The sequence below is a fragment of the Poecilia reticulata genome, chromosome 7, assembly GCF_904066995.2.
Source record: "Poecilia reticulata chromosome 7, P_reticulata-male-v2, whole genome shotgun sequence".
Lineage (NCBI taxonomy): Eukaryota > Metazoa > Chordata > Actinopteri > Cyprinodontiformes > Poeciliidae > Poecilia > Poecilia reticulata.
The window spans coordinates 26,775,555-26,796,777 of record NC_088836.1 but is presented as its reverse complement, the minus strand read 5'-3'; the positions used below and the strand labels follow the sequence as shown (position 1 = coordinate 26,796,777).

The following is a 21,223-nucleotide window of genomic DNA, read 5'->3' as shown; positions in this document are numbered from 1 at the left end:
ACATTCAGAAATGACTGACAGGGAACTTCTACTTCCCAAATTGTAACAGGATCAACATAATTTACTACAAAATAAACATGCACACTAAGAAAGTATATCTAAAGAACATTTTACCAGATTTTAAGTTACAGCTTGTAAATGAGAAACTAAAGTGAATTTATGTATAAAATATAAAAGCTGCTCCTGGTAACATTGAAGTTTCTTACTGCCTTGCAGAAAAACCGATTCCCATTCTAGTGAAACAGGAACCAGTTGAGTTTAAGGAACCAATAATTGAAGCAGACAAATTCAAGTCCCGCTACAAGAAGATGATTCCTCTCATTCCTCCGAGTCCAGTAAGTAGAAACATCTTCAGCCTTGAGAAGTTCAATCGCTGAATAATTGATGATGATGAAAGCTTCAGTTGAACGTCTGATTTCAGCGTTCATCAGCCGCCTCATGAAGGAGACGTTCATACATATTCTGTCATAGTTTCCAAAGTCAGAGATTCAACAGCTCTGGTTTGGAAATGTCACATTTAAAATGATGGATAAAAAGCCAATCATCATTGTACCATAATTAAATGGGATCTATTGTGCAAAATTCACTTTTCAGACATTTCTGTACTTTTATTTGTGTCTTTGTTGCTTTTAGAAACAGTCAAAAAATTTTCTTTTTGTTTCTGGAAAACCAGCTGTTCCAAAACCTCCCAGTACTGACGTCACAGTCAGTGGGTCCTGAGCTCCGCCCACTTCATCATTACAAGACAGCCATGTTTAGTTCGCTGGTTTTACCCCAATATGGGGAAAAACATGTTTTATAGTTTACTTATTATTCAGAAACTACTGCAGCATCCTTTATGGTTCTACTTCTCTGATCCTGCCAGGAAAAGTCCAGAAATTTTCAGAATTTCTGGACCATAGTTAGTATGGTCATACTAACTGGTCCCAAACTCTAAAGCATCCATCCGTTCGACCTTCCGTCCTTCCGTTTATTTATGTGAACTTTGAACTTTAGGGTGAATTACATGTAGATCTCTTAAAATCGTCTCATTGTGCAGCTGATCTGCTCAGTTGTTCAGGATTTCCATGTAAAAACAAAGTGGGGCGTTTCAAACCTTCTGGCTTTCAGCCTCTGTGGATCTGAATGGACCAAAGTAAACTCTGTAATGTCTCATCTCTGAAAAGCCTGCTTAAGGTTCAGCAGACGTTTCTTTTTGTTGTTGTTTCCAGTTGATGTATCTGCCTTTGTCTCCCAGGTGGATCTGGTCGTGTGTCTGGTGTGTGGCAGTGGAGGTGACGAGGACCGGCTGCTGCTGTGTGACGGCTGTGACGACAGCTACCACACCTTCTGTCTGATCCCCCCGCTGAACGATGTCCCCAAAGGAGACTGGAGGTGCCCCAAGTGTCTGGCTCAGGTGACGCAAACGGCACATGATGTCACTACACTGTTTATATAGAACAGACCTGAAGCAAAGGGGAAATATAAGATAAAGTTACTTTTTTATATAGCAGCATGTAAGGAGGCAAAAGTAATAAAGAACCAACTGATGTATTTAAAGAAGGATATTTGATTAAAAAATGCAGGTTTTAGCTGTTTTTCAGATATTTTTGATAGAATAATTTCACTAAATATCCTCAAAAGAATGACTCCAAAACAACCAGTTATGCTTATTTAGATCGTTTTGGAAACTGTGTGTACTTTTTATAATCAGCCTTAGTTTATAGTTCAAGATTTTGAGCCAAACAAGTATTTTGACTTTTCTATAGGATATATTTCTCTGTATTTTTTTCCCCAAAAGATTATGTAACATTTGCAGCCCTAAACAACTGACTGCACAGTTTTAAAGTGCAGTCCAATGTTTCAATAGCCTAAATTTAAAAGCCGTTATTTACAGCATTTTCATATACTTATTAAAAAACACATTTTCCTCTCACTGTCTGAAGTGAAATCAGACTAAACTCATCTTGTTAGAATGACCAAAGTTAATTTATGCGAGGCATAACATTTTGTTGCATTGTCCCTGCTGTAGAATGTCAGATATTATCACAAGACATGATTAATAACAGCACAATCCAAAAGTGTAATGGTGGAAAATGTTCTAACCTTACCTTGAAAATGTTTGAAAAGTTCTTGAATTTTATTGAGGGAAAAGTGAACGAACTCTGATTCAGCCTTAGTTTCACTGCAAAAACACAAAATCTTATCAGGTATTTTTGATCTAGTTTTTCATTCAAATATCTTATTGCACTTGAAATAAGACAAAATAACTTTAAAGTAAATTTCCAGCAACATATAGGAGCTTATTATAAGTTAATGATTCCCAGGTATTGATAAAAAGTATTGAAAGAATTAACTGATTATTTCACTTACAACAAGACAACTAGAACTTTTTCTTCAACGTTAAGGGATTATTGACTTAGAATAAAGTCCTACATCTTCCTGAAAAGTTACAAGTATGGTGCTTTTGTCTTATTTCAGGTGTAATAAAATATTTTCACTAGAAAATAGACCATTGCTGTGTTATATATTTGGGATGTAAACATAAATTGCACCTGCAGGAATGCAGCAAACCTCACGAGGCGTTCGGATTCGAACAGGCACACAGGGACTATTCTCTGCGTGCGTTCGGCCAAATGGCAGATGCATTCAAATCCGACTACTTCAACATGCCGGTTCATGTAAGTCGTGTATTTTCCTACTTAAACATCCTCGTCTGTGTTGCTTTAAGCCTTTTTAAATTCAAATTTCATCCCTCTGGTGCTGGTGACAGATGGTACCCATGGAGCTGGTGGAGAAAGAGTTCTGGCGCCTGGTTGGAGCCATCGAGGAGGACGTCACCGTGGAGTACGGAGCTGATATCGCCTCCAAGGAGTTTGGGAGCGGATTCCCCATCCCAAATGGAAAATTTAAGGTTTCCCCAGCAGATGAGGTATTCTCTCTATGTCAGAGGAATTGTGATCAGTTTTGACTGCATTTCTCTGCTTTAATCCAATTTATTACGAAGAGGTGGATTTATTGCAGCATCACATCCGTTGTGTTTTTCGTCTTCTGCAGAAATACCTCAAATGTGGCTGGAATCTGAACAATCTGGCGATGATGAACCCGTCGGTTCTGACTCATGTGACAGCTGACATCTGCGGGATGACGCTGCCCTGGCTTTATGTTGGCATGTGCTTCTCCTCGTTCTGCTGGCACATTGAGGATCACTGGAGCTACTCCATCAACTACCTGCACTGGTACAAATACAGGAATACACTGCAGAAACACAAACACAGTTTGTCAAAGGAAACTCAGAACTTTGCTGAAAACACAGATGTTGTTCAAATAAATTATTGAATAGTTTTTTGTTTTTTTTCCGGGAGTCAAATATCTGAAAATACCCCAAACTTAACATTAAACCAAGTAATAATGATAATAATAACTCTTATTTAACCAGATAAAAACTTATTGAGATCTACAGTCTCTTTTTAAAGCGGACCTGGCAGCACTGTTTACAAGTATCAATAAAAAGAAATAATATTTCAATCCTAACTTTACTGGACAGAAGATAAGCACATTCCTGACCCCCTGCAAAAACACAAAATGTCACTAAATATTTTTTCGTCTAGATTACAGTGCAAATATCTTAGTATACTTGACATAAAACAAAACTAAAGTACAAGTAACTTTTCAGCAAGAAGTAGGAGGTTTATTTAAAGTCAATAATTTCTTAATTTTGATCATAAATGTCTTATTGCACCTAGAACAAGTCCTTTTCCCATGTTACAATTGAAATAATCTGTCAGTAGAACTGGCATTTTTTATCATCATTAAGGAACTATTGACTCAAAATGTCCTGAAAAGTTACTTGTAAGTTGTTGTTTTTTTTATTTTTGAGGTCTACTAAGATAGATGCACAAGAAATTAGACAAAAATACTAAAATGTTGTGTCTTTGTAGTGTAATCATTTAATTCAAGTGTGTAGAACAAGGGACATACACTGCAAAAAAAACACCAAATCAAGAATTATTTTGTCTAGTTTCTAGTGCAAATATGTTAGTACACTTGAAATAAAACAAACAAGTAACTAAAAAAAGTACTAGTTCCATTGTAGATTATTTCAGTTATAACATGGGAAAATGTTTTTAGTGAAATAATCTACCAGAGGAACTAGAACTGGGTCGCTAGGTGACGGGTTGGGCTTGGCTGGGGTTGCTAGGTAACGGCGCAGTGCCTGGCCCTTGTTCACCAGCGGAACTAAAACTCTTTCACCAATATTAAGAGATTATTTGCTCAAATCAACTCCAGCGTCTTGCTGAAAAGTGTAAGTCTGAGTAAATAATTCCTTTGTATTGATATATAAAAAAGCACTAGGTCCACTAGGTTATTCAGTGATAACATAGGAAAAAAAATCTGCCAGTGGATTATTTTTATCAATATATTTAAAAAACGACTGAAAAGTTACCTTTAAGTTAGTTTTGTTTCTGATACATTTACACTTGAACTTAGACCCACAATCTAACATTTTGTGTTTTTGCAGTGTAGTTTCCTTGCTTCTGCTTTCTTTGTGATGCTGTTGTTCATTTTTAGGGGCGAACCGAAGACCTGGTATGGTGCTCCTGGTTTTGCAGCCGAGCAGCTGGAGAAGGTGATGAAGAAACTGGCTCCAGAGCTGTTTGAGTCCCAGCCGGACCTGCTGCACCAGCTGGTCACCATCATGAACCCCAACACGCTGATGGCGCACGGCGTCCCGGTACCCGCTGCTTTAGTCATCACCTCGGTCTGTTTCACATCTCCCGAATAAAAACCAACAACTCGTCTCTCTGCTGTAGATCTACAGAACCAACCAGTGCGCCGGTGAATTCGTCATCACGTTTCCCAGAGCGTATCACAGCGGCTTTAATCAGGGCTTTAACTTCGCCGAGGCGGTCAACTTCTGCACCGTGGACTGGGTACGTAGCTTTACTCAGAAATACTTATTTTTCAAAACAAAAACAAAAAATAGAAATAAAATGAAAACTTCAACCTTAAGGACAACATGGTGAATTTTCTGGAGTGGCCTAGTCAAAGTTAATCTGATAGAGAACTTGTGCCGGGTCAAAACAGGAAAAAAGCAAAACAATCAGTCAGTTACTTATTGCATAACTGTGTAACTTAGCAGCAGAGGTGGGCAAAGTACCCAAAAATTGTTCTCAAGTAAAAGTAGCGCTACTTCAACATATTTTTACTCAAGTAAAAAAAGTATTTGGTAAAAAGTCAACTCAAGTACTGAGTTACTGATCAAATTATCAATAATTTAATATTTAAAAATTACAGATGGATCAAAATTCAAAGTTATGTGGAAATTTTGGTATTTTAATGATGAAAATAGCAATAATTCATATAAGTAACAAAAACTAACTAAATCAGGCAAAATCTTTTTTTTTTTCTAAATCAGTTTCTTTCAATAAAAAACTTATGAAACCTCAGCACAAACTGCAGGTGTGTCTCTGTGTCAGGTGGATTTTTGGTTAAAACATGTCAGTTTTTCATTCTTTAGGAGAGAATCTATAAATTTTACTCAAGTAAATACTCAATACTTCATAATAAAATTACTCAAGTAAAAGTGAAAAGTGCAGTGAAGTAAAGATAGACCTAAAAGTATTTTTTTTTCAAAAATAAATGTTACTGAGTAAATGTAACTAGTTACTGCCCATTGGCTTATTGGAACCTGTTTGTTTTTCTATGGTTGTGTGTCTAGATGCCCCTGGGCAGGCAGTGTGTGGATCACTACCGTCTGCTGCATCGGTACAACGTCTTCTCCCACGATGAGATGGTGTGCAACATGGCCACCAAAGCAGAAACGCTCAACGTGGTTCTGGCCTCGGCCGTTCACAAGGACATGGCCCTCATGATCAAAGAGGAGCAGGAACTGAGGGACAAAGTCAAGAAGATGGTAAAGTGGCTCACATTTTCTATAAAACTTAACAGATTTTGTGACAAAAATAAATATTTCCTAAAATGAAAAATGTAAAAATCATATTCTGTTGGGGTTTTTTTAACACCATTAGGGGGTGGTGAACTGCAAGGAGGCAAAATATGATCACCTCCAAGATGACGAGCGTCAGTGTGCCAACTGCAGGACCACCTGCTACCTTTCCGCCATCACCTGCCCCTGCAGCCAAGGTGTGCTGGTCTGTCTCTACCACATCAACAGCCTCTGCTCCTGCCACGTCTCCAACTACACTCTCAAGTAAGAGCTGCTGGAAAAGCTTCTTCTCTCTGAGCGTTAGCATCGCTGTTAGCACTCTACTTCAGGCGATCTGTCCTCCTAATGAAACCGCAGCTTAGATCAGGAGGTTCCCAAACGTTTCAATGCTGCGTTAGCTTGTGGCCCTCAGCAAACCCAGAAAATACTACAATATATCTAAAGAAACATCAACTTTGAGAATGTTTTTTTCCCCTTTTATTCACTTTAATTCATTTAGTGCACTTCAAAAACACAAAATCTTACTAAGTATTTTTCGTCTAGTTTTTAGTGCAAATATCTTAGTTTATTTGAAATTCAACAAAACTAACTTACGAGTAACTTTTTTAGCAAGTTATAAGAGCTTGTTTTATGTCAACAATTCCATGAAAAAGTACTAGTTCCTTTTGCAGATTATTTCACTTAAAACCTTGGAAAAAATGTTTTGTTATAAATGAAATAATCTGGCAGTAGAACTAGAACTTTTTCATAAATATTAAAGGAATTACTTAAAACAAGCTTATACCTTGCTGAAAATTTACTTACAAGTTAGTTTTGTCTTGTTTCAATAGTACTAAGGTATTTGCACTGGTAACTAGACGAAAATACTTAGTAAGATTTTGTGTTTATGCAGTGCATATGTGCTGCTTCATCCCTTCTGATTTTAGTTTTGATGAGTTTTGAGATGTAACATCAGGTTTATGTTACAATATATTACATATTTAAAATTTTTCCACCATAATCCCATCTTTTGATTATAACAAATATGAAATACTTTATATTCATCACATCAAATTTTATTTAATCTCCACAGTCCTTGTGTTTTCTGCAGCAGGGCTGCTGGACGGTTCCTTCTGTCTTTTTACTTTACAGAAACTTTTCCATTTCAAGAAAGGTTTCTGAAAGGTTTCTGAATCAGCTCCATACATTTGACTGGCAGCCAGTGAGAAAGATGATCAACATTCTAACAAATTATTTTAAATTATATTTTACAGTAATGATAGAAAAACAGATTACATTTTATTTTTAAAAAGTCATTTAATTTTTATTTGTCCTCCCTAGCGCCCCCTGGCGGCCGCACTTTAAAAACCACTGCCTTAGATTTATATTTTCCTCTAAAAGTTGCTGCATCGTGAAGCCGCTGCGGTTCCAGAGCTAAATGTGGCGTTGTGTTTGCTTCACGATGCGTTGTGTTTGCTCCTGCAGCTACAGATACACTATGGATGACCTGTTCCCTATGATGAACGCCGTGAAGCAGCGAGCGGAGCTCTATGACGAATGGGCCTCTCGTGTCACCCAGACTCTGGAGGCCAAACTGGAGAAGAAAAAAGGTGAGTACAACAAAACATTAAATAAGTGAAGCAATAGTCTTAAATATTTATGTTTGATATCTACTGTTTGTGTTAATTATCTAAATTAGCTGCATTTTTTCCAGTGTATTCAAGCTTTAAGAGGTTTGTTGTTTGGAGCTGAATTTGTGATAAAAACTAGGCATTTATCGTGTTATCTTTTACCGTGATACATTTGTTATCGTGACAGGAATATTGATTTATCGTTGTCACAATAAATTCCAATTAAGGATGTTTGAAGTTCTCCAAAAATGTCCATACTATCATGATTGTTAGTTGTACTTCACAACAAAATCTTGGTAAGATTTTGCGTTTAGCGGTGTAGTATAACTAACAATCCTTGCAATTTTAATATTGTTTCTACTGCAAATATATTTGTACACTTGAAATAAGACAAAACTGACTTACAAGTATTTTTTCAGCAAGAAGTAGGAGCTTGATTTACGTCAATAATTGCTTAATATTGATGAATACGTATTAGTTATAAGTGGAATACGCTGCCAGTGGAACAAGATATTTTTCCCATTTTATAAGTTAAAATGGTTTTTTCCTCTGGCAGATTATTTCACTTTTAACTTGAACTCTTTCATAAATTTTAATGAGTTATTGGCTTAAAACAAACTCTTATATCTTACTGAAAAATTACTTGTAAGTTAGTTTTGTTTTACTTCAAGAGCAAAACCTAGACAAAGAAATGGTAAGTTTTTGTGATTTTGCAGTGTGTTTTCTCCTCTGTTAGTTCAATGAGAGTATTAATAAATATCAATAAATGTGAAAATGTGATGAAATGCATCAACTGTGTGCAGTTTAGTGATGCAGATCACACTTTTTTTTATGTGACTGATGTCCTAAAGAAGCAATTTACAAATGTGAATGTTTTTTAAATATCAGTATTTTTGTATCCTGTGTCATGCAGTCACAGCCATAAAGTTTCCTAAAAAAAAGAAGTAATAAATAGTTCTTGTTTCGCTTTTATCCTCAAAATAGTCCCAGAAAATATCTCAATAAAGTTTTTAGTCCACTTTGCCAACCCTTAGCTGTGTTTCATTCGTCTGCTGAGAACATTTCAGTGTTGGGTTGTGAAGGCGTTAATCAGCCGGCGTCTGACCCGTCGTTCTCTCCTCAGGTCTGCCCGTCTTCCGCTCTCTTCTCACTGAGTCAGAGACCAGACTGTTCCCCGACAACGACCTGCTGCGGCGGCTGCGTCTCGTCACACAAGACGCAGAGAAATGCGCCTCGGTGGCTCAGCAGCTGCTGAACGGCAAGAAGCAGACCAGGTAACATCGTTATAAAAGTTACATTTGTTTTTAGGTGTTTGTTCCGCTGTGTCGGCATCATCAGGGTGAGTCTCCCCGTGGTTCCAGGTATCGGTGCGGGAGTGGAAAGTCTCGCAGCCAGCTGACGGTGGAAGAGCTCAGCTCCTTTGTGAGGCAGCTGTACAACCTGTGCTGCAGCCTCCCGCAGGCGCCTCAGCTCAAGGTACGGCAAGGAAGAGGAACATTTAGTCGTTTTTTTTTACATTAACATCACAAATAAATTTTTTCTTTTTTGAGGGATTTTATGTCATTTTTTTCTAAAACAATTGTGGAAAAAAAAAACATTTTAGAGCAAATCAAAAAATTTTTTGGGGGGTAAAGTTTAGAAACTACAACACAAAAACAGTGAATCTAAATCATCGATTCTGTACTGATACAAAATTGATTTTTATTGATATTTTGGATCGATCTGCCCACCTTTAGTAAAAATGGCTCTATGGATTGTAAAGTTTGGCCTTTGTGTGGTTTAGGTTGAGTTTTATCTTGGGGTATCAGAGTGAAGGGGTCAATGCAAATACATATAACACTTTTCATTTTTTAATTTGTAATAAAAAAATCCTTAAAAAATTTATATTTAACAATTACTGACCACTTTGTGTTTGTTACATAAGATCCTAATAAAACACATTGAAGTTTGTGACAAAATATGAAGGAAGTTTAGTGGGGATTAATACTTTTATGAAGCACTTTATGACCAGCCGCAACAGTGACGGCTGTAAGGGGGAGCTGCAAGGGGCCTGGAAAAATAATAAACAAAAAAAAATTAAACAAAGTATGTGTGCCTGCCTGCGTGCATGTAGCATTAAGCAAATGTCGAAAGGCAAAGTAATTAATGCTTCTTTTCATTTAGGAACTCTTGAATCGGATCGAAGACTTCCAGCAGCACAGCGAGAAGGTCCTGGTGGAGGAGTCTCCCAGCGTCGTAGAGATCCAGAGTCTGCTGGACGTCAGCTTCGATTTCGATGTGGACCTGCCGGAGCTGCCGCAGCTCCGGGAGCGGCTGGAGCAGGCCAGGTGGCTGGAGGCCGTGCAGCTGGCCAGCGCCCAGCCCAACATGCTCACCCTGGAGGCCATGAGGAGACTCATCGACCAGGGAGTCGGCTTGGCGCCGCATCCGTCCGTGGAGAAAGCCATGGCGCGCCTGCAGGAGCAGCTCACTCTGTCGGAGCACTGGGAGGAGAAGGCGAGCAGCCTGCTGAAGGCCAGGTGAGCGCAGCACCACCTGATGCACGGCTGCAGCCGCTTCTCTATTAATCTCTGTCCATACTCTGCTAACGTCGCAAAAAAACACAATTTATTTTTAAAGATACATAATTCCTGGAACAAAACAACTATTCAAAAGTTTAACAACTAAAATCTCAGGTTTTAAACTGTGTTTGCAGCACCTTTTCCGTTTATTTGTCAGAATCTTATAAACAGATTCATTCATATCGTCTGCTGCTAAATAAATAACATGGATCTGACTGAAATTGTGATGTTTTATTTCCAGGCCGCCTCACTCCATCGAGACTCTGAGCGCTGCAGCTGAAAAGGCCTCCGTCATCCCAGCTCACCTCCCAAACTGTCTGCTGCTGAAAGACACCATCAGGAAAGCACGGGAGTGGCTCCAGGAAGCCGAGGAGCGTCAGGTGAGGAAATCCTTGAAAATACTTGAATTTCATTTGGGTGTTTTCAAGGTTTGCAAAGTGTTTCATATGTTAGATTAAAAGCCTAAATTAGAAAATGTTACTTACAGTTGTAGCCAGGTATTTTTATACACTGAATAAAAAGACACACACACATTTTTTTCACTCTGTGTGAAGTTAAATCAGATTAAACTTTTCTTGTTTTAGGTTAGTTGGAATAATCAAAACTGTTTCTATTTGCTTGGCAAGAATATTTTTTAAAGAATTTTTGTGTAATTTTCTTTGTATATTTTTCTTTGTTTAGTTTGAGCTGGAAAGTAATTTACGTTAATATGATTTGTTTGGATTGTTCCAGAAAAATGAATATTTATTATTCCTAATGACAAATAATCAGTGACTTATTGATCTGTGTACTTGAAATAGATGTTGGCTTATATGTTTTAAGTGAAGGACCACTATTGAAATTTGGAGATTTTTTTTTTTGTTTAGTCACATTAGTCAGATGTAAAGGGTTAAATTTTGTGATATTATGTTATTATGTTTGTCATGCTTTAGTTTACATTGTCCCTGCTGTAGAATGTTTTGATTAACATTGATAAATGATGTCATGTAATATTGAAGTTCATTTGTTTTGTTTTTATCTCCAAAGTTTGGTGCTGGAAAAGTTTGTAAACTTACCTTGAAAATGCTTGAGAAGTGGCTGAATTTTACTGTAGGAAAAGTGTTGAAACTCTGAGTTTCCCACTCAGAAGTTGTGCTTCCTTCAGGCCAGCGGTTGCGTTTTGGTGGCGGACAGCCTCTCCGACATGCTGCTACGAGGACAAGCCATCCAAGTGCAGCTGGAGCCGTTGGACCGGCTGGAGTCTCTGATGGCAGACGTGCAGAAGTGGAAAGAATCTGCAGCCACAACTTTCCTTCTGAAGGACTCAACTCTTACGCTGCTGGAGGTATTATTGTACAGATCATAAATCCACACAGATGTTTTCTTTATCTACCACATTTTACTGAAACATGTCCATATTTAAAATCTGTCAGACGGTGACTGGATGAGGTTTGAAATTTGTGATCTGAGCCTGTGGAAGAGCCAAAAACACAAAATATTACCAAGGATTTTTGGTTTAGTTTAGAAATAAGACAAAACTAAATTAGAAGTTTCTTTTCAGAAAGCTCTAGAAGCTAAATAATTTATTAATTTTGACAAAAAAGTATTTTTTTTTTTTAGTAGTAACTTAATCAGCTGGTGGAACAAGAATGTTTTATTTGACAGGGTGTGCATAAGACTGACATGAGACTGTCATGAACATGAAGGAGTCCTCATAAATGTTTACATCCGTTGTCATGAAGTGTCATTCGATAAATAATGGCACTTCTAATGCAAAGATGCACTAAAAGTTGCATTAAAACTTGCTGTAAAAGTCAATTAAAAGTGTTAACTTTGCATTAAAAGTGTCATTATTTACCAAATGACACTTCATGACTACAGTCATAAGCATTCATAAAGTTTCCTTCATGTTTATAACAGGCGTTATGTCATGTTTATGACAGTCTCGTGTCAGTCTTATGCACAACTTGTCAAATAATGTGTTACCTATTTTTTCCATATAAGTTCTAAAAGTTCTTCTTCCACTGGCAGATTATTTAATTTATAACAAGATACTTTCCCCATGTTATAATTGAAATAATCTGCCAGCAGAACTGACACATTTTCATCAATATTAAGAAATCATTTTTATTAAAACAAGCTCCTATATCTTGCTGAAAATTTACTCATTTTTGCCTTATTTCAATATTTATATTACAAAATAAACCAAAAATACTTGGTAAGATTTTGTGTTTTTGCAGAGTAAGTTAAAAACAACAGAGGTATTTATTATTTGAGTCATCAACTTTAATATTCAGCTATTTATGTTGTTTTAACACAGGTCCTGTGTCCAAGATTTGAAGCTGGAGCTGCCGGTTCTCCGAAGAGGAAGGCCAAGAAGGGGAAAGAATCCCTGAAAAATAACAAAAAGAAGCCGACACGACTGAACTCTCTCAGCGATGTGGAGAAAGCTCTGTCAGAGACCCAGGACTCTACCTCTGCAGTGAGTACAGGAAATCACATGGAAGTTGTTTAAAAGTTCAATTCATATATTAAATAGAGCGTTACACACAGAGCTAAATATTTTAAGTGTTTATTTCTATTCAAACAAAATAAATCTATCTATAGTTCTCCTTGAGTTTTCTGAATATTAGTTGAACATTCAGAATATTATCTAAGCTGATTACAGGTTTAATTTCAATCCAATGATTTCTTGTCTCCTTGTGGAACGTAAAGAAAAGATTTGTGGCCTAATTTTGGGTCCATTTCCCAGCAACCAGAATCCAGAAACACATTACAAAATTTACATTTTGTGCGTTTTGTCCTTCCTTTTGGGTTTCTATCACTTCAAAAAATATCCTGCTGTGTTTTTTGCAATAAGTTAATGTTTTTTGGTGTCTGGAAAATTAGCCGTTTCATAAACTTCCCTATTGTTAAGTCACATTCAAAGGGGACTGCCCTGTTACCTAGCAACCCAAGTGGAGCTCAGCTGGTTTTACCAAGGTACAATGGCTGTTGGAAAAGACAAGTGTTTTGTAGTCGACTTACCATCCATAAACCACTTGCTACATTCTTGTTGATTGTGCTGGAGGCTCTAATGCTTTTCAAAGATGTACGGTAGTATAATTGTGCATCAGTTTAGAGCTATTTTCACATGCGAGTGAGAAACTTTGAGTTGGGTGGTGTGGCCAGCAGCAGTTTATTCTGATTTAAAGTGGCAGAGGCCCTAAAATGGCTCAAAATAGACAGAACTGACCAGACTGACATTTCTTAATCTAAGAATGACTTTGGTCATACATTTTAATGGACATGTTTTGTATAGGGCATAGATAGGCCGAACTTATTTAAGGAAGCATAATAAGTCACATTTAACCTGTGCAGAGTAAAACTGACTCATTTCATCAACCAGATGGCGACTCTGGAGGAGCTGCGCGTGAGGGAGATGGAAACCTTCTTCAGTCTCAGGGCGGCGAACGAGTCGAAGCTCCTCCCCACAGCGGACTGCATGGACCTGAAGGTGTGTTCCTGCCAGAAGGCGCCCATGGGAGCCATGCTGCAGTGCGAGCTCTGCCGGGACGCCTTCCACAGCGTGTGCGTCAGGGACCCGGCCGAGTCACGCGAAACCCAGCCGTGGCTCTGTCCGCACTGTCAGCGGTCCGAGAAGCCCCCGCTAAGCAAGGTCCTCTCCCTGCTGGCGTCGCTGCACGACGTAGGCGTGCGTCTGCCGGAGGGCGACGCCCTGAACTATCTGGTAGAGAGAACTCTAAACTGGCAGCAGCGAACACAGCAGATCTTACAGACGTGTGACCTGCCAGAGTTAGAGGAGAGACCGGAAACGCCTCCAACACTAACCCACTGGGTGTCGGGCTGCGACAACACCCACAACAACACTCAGGTCCGTCTTTGGCTAGTCGTTTTCTCTTCCCAGCCAGCAGCTAGCAGCGGATGCTAATTCTTAGTTTGATGTTTTTTCTTCTTTCAGGCTCCATGTTTGACTCCAGAGTGGAACAGGACAAGCCATGCTCAGACCGTCTTTTACACCGAGCAGAGATGCATCCCGCTGCAGGGTCCGTGTTCGCTCAGTCCAGGCTTCAAATCAGAAGCTCGTTCTGCACACTTAAATTAAATGACTGCACTGCAAAAACACAAAATCTTACCAAGTATTTTTGTCTATGCATAATAGTACAGATATGTTAGTTACCTTGAATAAGACAAAACTAATTTACAAATAATTTTTCAGCAAGATATAGAAGCTTGTTTTAAGTCAATAATTCTTAATTATTGATAAAAAGAAAAACTAAAAGTAGTAGATATTTTTTACTTCTAACAAGACATTTCTTTCTGATGTTGTAAGTGAAATAATCTGCCAGTGGAACTAATACTTTTTAATCTATTTTAACTCTTATATCTTGCTGAAAAGTTACTTGTAAGTTAGTTTTGTCTTATTTTAGCTGTTCTAAGATATTTGCTCTAGAAACTGGTTCCACATTTCTTTTTACTTCTGATACCGATATCTGAGGTTTAGCGTCGGCTGACACCAATCCAAAACAGATTATCAGTTTAATTGACTTAAAACGTTCCTTTTTACAAACACAGACATAAATGTACTGAAATACAAATGTATTTGATAATTTTGCACCAGTACAGCACACTTCACAATTGGTTAAACTTGTAAAAACAGCACAACTTTAATCGATTTAAACTTGTGCAATTATGAGTAGAACAGACAATATGAAATAAATAATAAAGAAGCTGAAACTGATAAAATAATATGTTGACTATTTTGGTCAAACATTAAACATAAAATGCAACAAACCTTCTTTCAATGGTTCAGAAAGTGCAGTTAATTCTGACTATAATGTAAAATAAATAATAAAACATGGAAGCACAAAGCAAAGAATTAGACTGAATAGATCAGCTCTTATTGATCGGACATTGTCACTAATATCTGATCTAGAATTTTTTACAATATCAGGACTGATACAGATATCAACATTTGATTGGTGCATCTCTACAAGAAAATAGACCAAAACTACTTTTACTGGATTTTGTTTTTGCGGTTTGAAACGGCAGATTTAAAGGAGGAATCCTGCACATTTAGTTGACGTTCTCTCTGTTCTTTGTTTCTCCAGGCCTGAACTGTGAGCTGGAGGAGCTGATGGTGGAGGGGCTCCTGCTGCAGGTGTCGCTGCCGCAGGTCCAAAGCCTGTACTGCATCCTACTGGACCGGGCCAACAGCCAGCAATCCAACAGAGCCGCGTCGCCGGCCGAGGAGGAGCCGTCAGAACACAGCAAACACATGCAGTTCATCTCTCAGGGAACAAATACGGCACTGAACGAGGTAAAACAATCAACCTCTGCAAATAAACCAAGCATAGCTACTGTCAGCACTGTTTGTTGCTTTAATAAATAGATTATTAGTTTTGTTATCAAAACGGATGAATTCCTGGCCTATCCCAGGGAATGATTTATTACAACATATGACATTTATTATGTTAATTTCTCTTTCTTTCTGTTATTTTCTTTTTGCCTCCTATTTCTAGCCATTCCTCTATCATCTGGTATTTCCATATTTTAAAGCTGCTTGGTGCTGACACAACTGACATAAAATCATAGCAAACTTGAGTATTTATATTATGAATTCTGCGTAATTTTCCACCATATTGTTTACACTGCAATTATTTTTAAAATTTGGTTTCTAATTCAAATAACATAATGCACTTGAAGTAAGACAAAACTAACTTACAGCTAACTAACAGCTTGTTTTAAGTCAGTAATTCCTTAATATTGATGGAAAAGTACGAGTTCCACTGCCAGATTATTTCACTTGTAACATGGGAAAAATATCTTGTGTAAATTAAATAATCTCCCAATGGAGCCAGTACTATTTTTTTTAATCAGTATTAAGGAATTATTTACTCAGACTTACACTTTTCAGCAAGATATAGGAGTTGATTTGAGTAAACAATCTCTTAATATTGGTGAAAAAGTTCCAGTTCCACTGGTTGATCATTTCACTTATTTCATGAGCGAAGGCCAGGCTCTCCGCTGTTACCTAGCAACCTCAGCTAGGCCCAGCCCGTCACCTAGCAACCGAGTTCTAGTTCCACTTCCAGATGGTCTCTTTTTCCCAAATTATAACGAAAATAATCTGCCAGTTGAACTAGTACTTTTTCAGCAATATTCAAGAATTATTGACTTGAAGCTAAACTGACTCACATGCAGCTTTGTTTTAAGCAAATAGTTTTTCAATATTGATTAAAAAAGTAGTAGATTTCAATACATTTTCTCATGTTATAAGTGAGATAATTTGCCAGTGGAACTAGAGCTTTTTTTAAATCAATATTAAGAAATGATAGACTTAAAACAAGCTCTTATATCTTGCTGAAAAGTTAATTGTAAATTAGTTTTTTCTTATTTCAAGTGCGCTAAGATATTTGCATTTTAAAATAGACTGAAAATACTTGGTAATATTTTGTGACTTTGCAGTGTATCTGCCTCTCCTCCTTCACAGTTTCAGGTGTGTAACAGAGTTTTACTCTCGGTGAGTTTTATCGGGACTGATTCTGTTTTCAGGACGGGAGCGACGCCACGACGGACCCCACGACGGACCCCACGACGGACGCCACAACGGACGCCACGACGGACGCCATGACGGCCTCAGAAAGGAAGGCGAAGAGGCGTCTGGAGAGGGACGGCTTACCGGACGCAGAGAGCAGGGGGAAAGATAAAAAACACTCCCACAAAAGGCAGAAGGTGAATAAAAAGAAGCTGCAGCGCCGGCCGGCTTCTACCTCGTCCTCCCCGCGCTCCGACTTCTCCCAGTCCGACGACTCTGACGAGGAAATGGCTGTGTGTCCCGCTGAGAGCTGTCTGCTGCCCGAAGGAGACGAGGTGAGACTTTAAAGAGATCCCTTACACTGAAGGGAGCCAGTTAAAATCGTGTATACAGGCGCTTTAAAACCTGGAAAATGCTTGATTTTAAATTGTACTTTCAGGATTTGGAAAGAGCTTGATTTCTGTATAAAATCCTTGAAAGTTTTTGATATTCAGACTTCAGTTTTGTGATAAAATGCAATCTAACATTTGATTAAAAGCCTAAACTTGGATATCGCGTTATTTACAGTTAAAACCAGATATTTTCATACACATAATAAAAAACATAGCTGTATTTTTTTATCACTGTCTGAAGTTAAATCTGTCTAAACTTTCCAAATACAATCATCAAAACTATTTTATTTGCTAAATGCCAAAAAACGTTTTATATTTTTTGTAACTTTTTCTAATCTTTTTTATACGTCTTTGTTTTAATTTGAGCACAAAGGTAATTTATGTTACTACAATTTGTTTGAATTGTTTGAATAATGAATATTTATAATTCCTAATCGGGAATAATCAGGAATTGATCTGTGTAACTAAAATAAAGGTTGGCTTATATTTTGTAAATTAAAGAGCATTATTGAAATGTGAGGATTTTTTTTTTGTACTTTATTTGTATTTTGTCTTTAAGCATTTAATTGGAGCAGGAAGATAATTTACTTTAACACATTTTGTTTGGATTGTTTCAATGTAATGAATATTTATTATTCCTAACTCTGTTTTGTCCCTTCTGTTTAATGTAGAATACAATCACAAGACATTATTTAACAACAGTAATGAATGATATAACAGTGAATTGAAGCTGCCTTCTTTAGTTCATTTGTATTGTTTTTATTTCCAAACTATGTTCCTGAAGAAGTTTGGAACTTATTTTGAAAAAACTTGATAAGTTGAATTATATTGTGAGAAAAGTGTTCAAACCCTGATTATACGACCTTTGAACCATCATTATTGTTGGTTTTAATGAAAGGCAGGAGCTGCACAAACTTTATTCGATCAGAATAAACAAAATATAAAATATATATGAAAGATGTTTATTCTTTAACTCATAAACTAACTCCTTTCTTTATAAAGTCGCACCAAGGACCTGAAAATGTCCTCAGGACAAAACCACAAACTGATTGAGTTGCAAACAACAAAACCTGAGATGTTAAACCTCACAGATCAAACCGTTTTTCGTGCTAAAACTGATTTTTTCCCTGTGGTTTCTGGTGCCGCTGCAGGTGGACTGGGTCCAGTGCGACGGCAGATGCAACCAGTGGTTCCACCAAGTCTGCGTCGGCGTCACGGCGGAGACAGCCGAGAAGGAGGACTACGTTTGCGTCGCGTGTTCTCTGAACGATCGACAGACGAGGAAGTGAAGAAAATGAATTTTTAATATTTTTTTTGTAAGTTTTTGGGAAGTCTGCAGGTCCTCGGTCCGTTCCAGAAGCGTCACTGATCCCGTCCCCGTCCCTCCCCCACACAGTCCCACCTGTCTGACCCTTTTGTAACAATGGTGCTATCTCCTCTTTGACTTGTCGTCCAGAACTATAATGTCTAGGGTTTTTTTGTATTTTTACATATATTATATATATATTTCTTTCTTTCTTATAAATTGTTTGTGGTTGTCTAAATGGAAAAAAGAAACAAAGGACATTAAGTGTGCTGCATGGGTCTGCATTTCATCGGCACAACAGAGTCTTACACCACGATACCCCAAGTAAAAAGCGCTAAGGATTCAAATTTATCTTCTTTGGAGCCTCTTTGCATGTTTCACAGAGTTATGGGGAATGAAAAGGAGTTATTAACCCCGGTAAAAGTAACTATAATTGCTTTTTGTTTTTCTTTAAACCTCGTTGTTTAGTCCATGCATCTTAATATAATTATTCCCGTTTTTGGTTTTGTAGAATAGGTTTTATTTATCTGAGCAATAATTTCTTTTTCTTTCTTTTTTTGACTTTGATGGCTTGATCTCTGCCAAGTTGTGTTTTTAGCGATGATGTTGATGTGATGTAAAGAAGGTTATGTGGACGGGTTACGGCTGCGGAGACGTACCAGAGCACGCCGAAGGAAAAAAAAAAAAAAAAAAAAACGAAACACACTGCTGACATGCAGATCCGCAGGATGGTAACCGCGCATACGGTAGAGAGGAAAAGTGAAGATGTTACAATTTATATTGTGGAATAAAGCCCTTTTGTTCTATGGAGAGGTTTTCTCATTTCACTTGGTGCAAAGAAACAACATCGTGAATATTCTCCTTTTATGAATTAATTCACTACAGACTGCTGCAATTACTTAAAAAACAAGATTTTAACAAACAAGTTTGAATTTATTATATTTATTCAGTTTTTTCCCCTGATCCACAAAGTGACATTTAGCTAAACCAGGCGAGAGTACTGGAACATTTGCTGTTTTATCTCCTCGGTAATAGACAGTATCTTAATAAAGTAGTCAAAATTTTGTAGAAAAGGAATTTTAAATTATTATTAATCCAAAATATAATCACGCTCTCGGTCAGTTGTTGTATTAAATGACAGATAAACATTCTACAAAACATTCTGGGGGAGTTTATTATGATGGAGTGTTGGGGCCATACTAAGAAAAGAATAAAAGCATGAAATTACAAGAATAAAATAAAAGCGTCCTTATAATCTTTTATAAAATATAAAAGATTATATTTTATTACTTTATTATAAGAAAGTCAAAAAAGTCGCTAAAAAATAAAAAAAATAGTATTAGGAGAATAAAGCTATATTAAGAGAATAATGTCAAAATACTATAAAATAAAGTCAAAATAATATGAGAATAAAGTCAATACTACAAATATAAAGTCAATATAATACAAGAATAAAGTTGTATTACAAGAATATAGTCATAATATGAGTTTATTCCCTTGTGACTTTATTCTTGTATTATTTTGAGTTTATTCTTTTGTGACTTTATTCTTGTAATATTACAATGTCATTCTCATAATTTTTTTTTATTTATTGTTTTTAGCATGGCCCTAATACTCTGTCTTTATCGTCCTCATTTTTCTTCTCATTTTTTATTTTTATTTTTTACTTTTTACAACAATGATTGGGTATTGCTTGCTGGTTTTAGCATGTAGTGTGATAAATGACAACAGGAACATTATAAAACAAACATGATTTTGTCTTGTACCTAATTAAATGTTTAAACAGATTTTATTTGTCTGTAAAAATCTGGAATTAAACCTCTTGAATTTGCGTCATTATTGAATTGTGGACAGAGGGGCCAAATAAACTCATCCAGACATTTCTGACTAATCCCTTGAATAAGTACTTACACCCTACTAACAGGTGTTGCAACAGAAACCACAGTTATGTAGCCATCTGCTGGAATAACTAAGGCTCACTTACAAGCTCAAGCTGAAATTCTTGTAATGGTAAAACGGAACTGAAATCACAAAAATTAAAATAAGACGTTTTTGTTTTAGTTTTATTTCTTTGCTAAATTAACCCTTCTAGACTGAACGCGTCGACAACTCAGCCAAATTCGCAGTTCCGTAATTCCACATCACTTTGCGCTATCTGAAAAATTCCAATGGTTTCTGAAAATGGTTTCCAGCCAACATCGGGTTATTACGGTAATTTCACTAACGCTGTAGCAGGAAGTGAAATTAATCTGAACTTTCATAAAAGCTTCCATTTTAATTAAAATAATAAGAAAAGTAAACAATACAAACAAACGAAACTCGGCACATACAGAATTAAACAGAGATATGAACTAATACAAGGAAATTATTTAAAAGTAAATATACATGCTTTAAAAAGTTACCAATATTTCCACATGCCATTTAGTTTGGTCTGTTGCATTTAGTTATAATGAATTTTTGTGTTCACAAAGTATTAAACAATTCACATGTTCAATTGGGTTAAGCTGATTTCAAAACCAGTTCTGTTCTTTCGGTTTTGCTTTTGGTATTTTCATAACATCTGGTTAATGGCCGGAGCTGTTGCAAGATCCTTGTTTGTCGACTTGATTAAATAAAGGCAGGAACACTTTGTTTTGAAAGCATGGCAACACTCCCTCTGCAGAGCAGCTAATAATATCCTGCAGTCATAAGAGTATGAGCGGCCTCAGTGATAAACCCAACTCCCATATTTAGCCAATGGAACAAGAAAGAAATACTTTAAGGCTAGCTCATCTGATCCATTCAGTCAGAGAACAGAGGACAGAGGAAGGCCAGTCGGAAAGGAAATTTCTGCTCATGATGTGACACAAACAAGCATTACAGAGGAGAGGTCAGAGGTCAGCATCCATAACCAGGAAATGTAGTTTCT

General features: G+C 37.1%; 1 protein-coding gene across 1 annotated transcript in view; it reads left to right on the top strand.

Annotated features, from left to right (window-relative positions):
- Positions 1–19,125, top strand: part of kdm5bb (lysine demethylase 5Bb) — a 30,245-nt gene extending 11,120 nt beyond the window's left edge. Inside the window, exons 8-28 of the mRNA XM_008414414.3 lie at positions 217–335; positions 1,238–1,396; positions 2,541–2,660; positions 2,753–2,911; positions 3,037–3,218; positions 4,552–4,714; positions 4,794–4,913; positions 5,702–5,896; positions 6,012–6,193; positions 7,394–7,518; positions 8,663–8,813; positions 8,901–9,015; positions 9,703–10,058; positions 10,342–10,480; positions 11,245–11,424; positions 12,400–12,561; positions 13,468–13,953; positions 14,041–14,125; positions 15,191–15,399; positions 16,635–16,952; positions 18,161–19,125. Coding sequence (XP_008412636.2) covers positions 217–335; positions 1,238–1,396; positions 2,541–2,660; positions 2,753–2,911; positions 3,037–3,218; positions 4,552–4,714; positions 4,794–4,913; positions 5,702–5,896; positions 6,012–6,193; positions 7,394–7,518; positions 8,663–8,813; positions 8,901–9,015; positions 9,703–10,058; positions 10,342–10,480; positions 11,245–11,424; positions 12,400–12,561; positions 13,468–13,953; positions 14,041–14,125; positions 15,191–15,399; positions 16,635–16,952; positions 18,161–18,298 — 3,863 coding nt within the window. The 3' untranslated portion in view covers positions 18,299–19,125. The remainder of the gene's footprint in view (positions 1–216; positions 336–1,237; positions 1,397–2,540; positions 2,661–2,752; positions 2,912–3,036; positions 3,219–4,551; positions 4,715–4,793; positions 4,914–5,701; positions 5,897–6,011; positions 6,194–7,393; positions 7,519–8,662; positions 8,814–8,900; positions 9,016–9,702; positions 10,059–10,341; positions 10,481–11,244; positions 11,425–12,399; positions 12,562–13,467; positions 13,954–14,040; positions 14,126–15,190; positions 15,400–16,634; positions 16,953–18,160) is intronic.
- Positions 19,126–21,223: the final 2,098 nt, after the last annotated feature.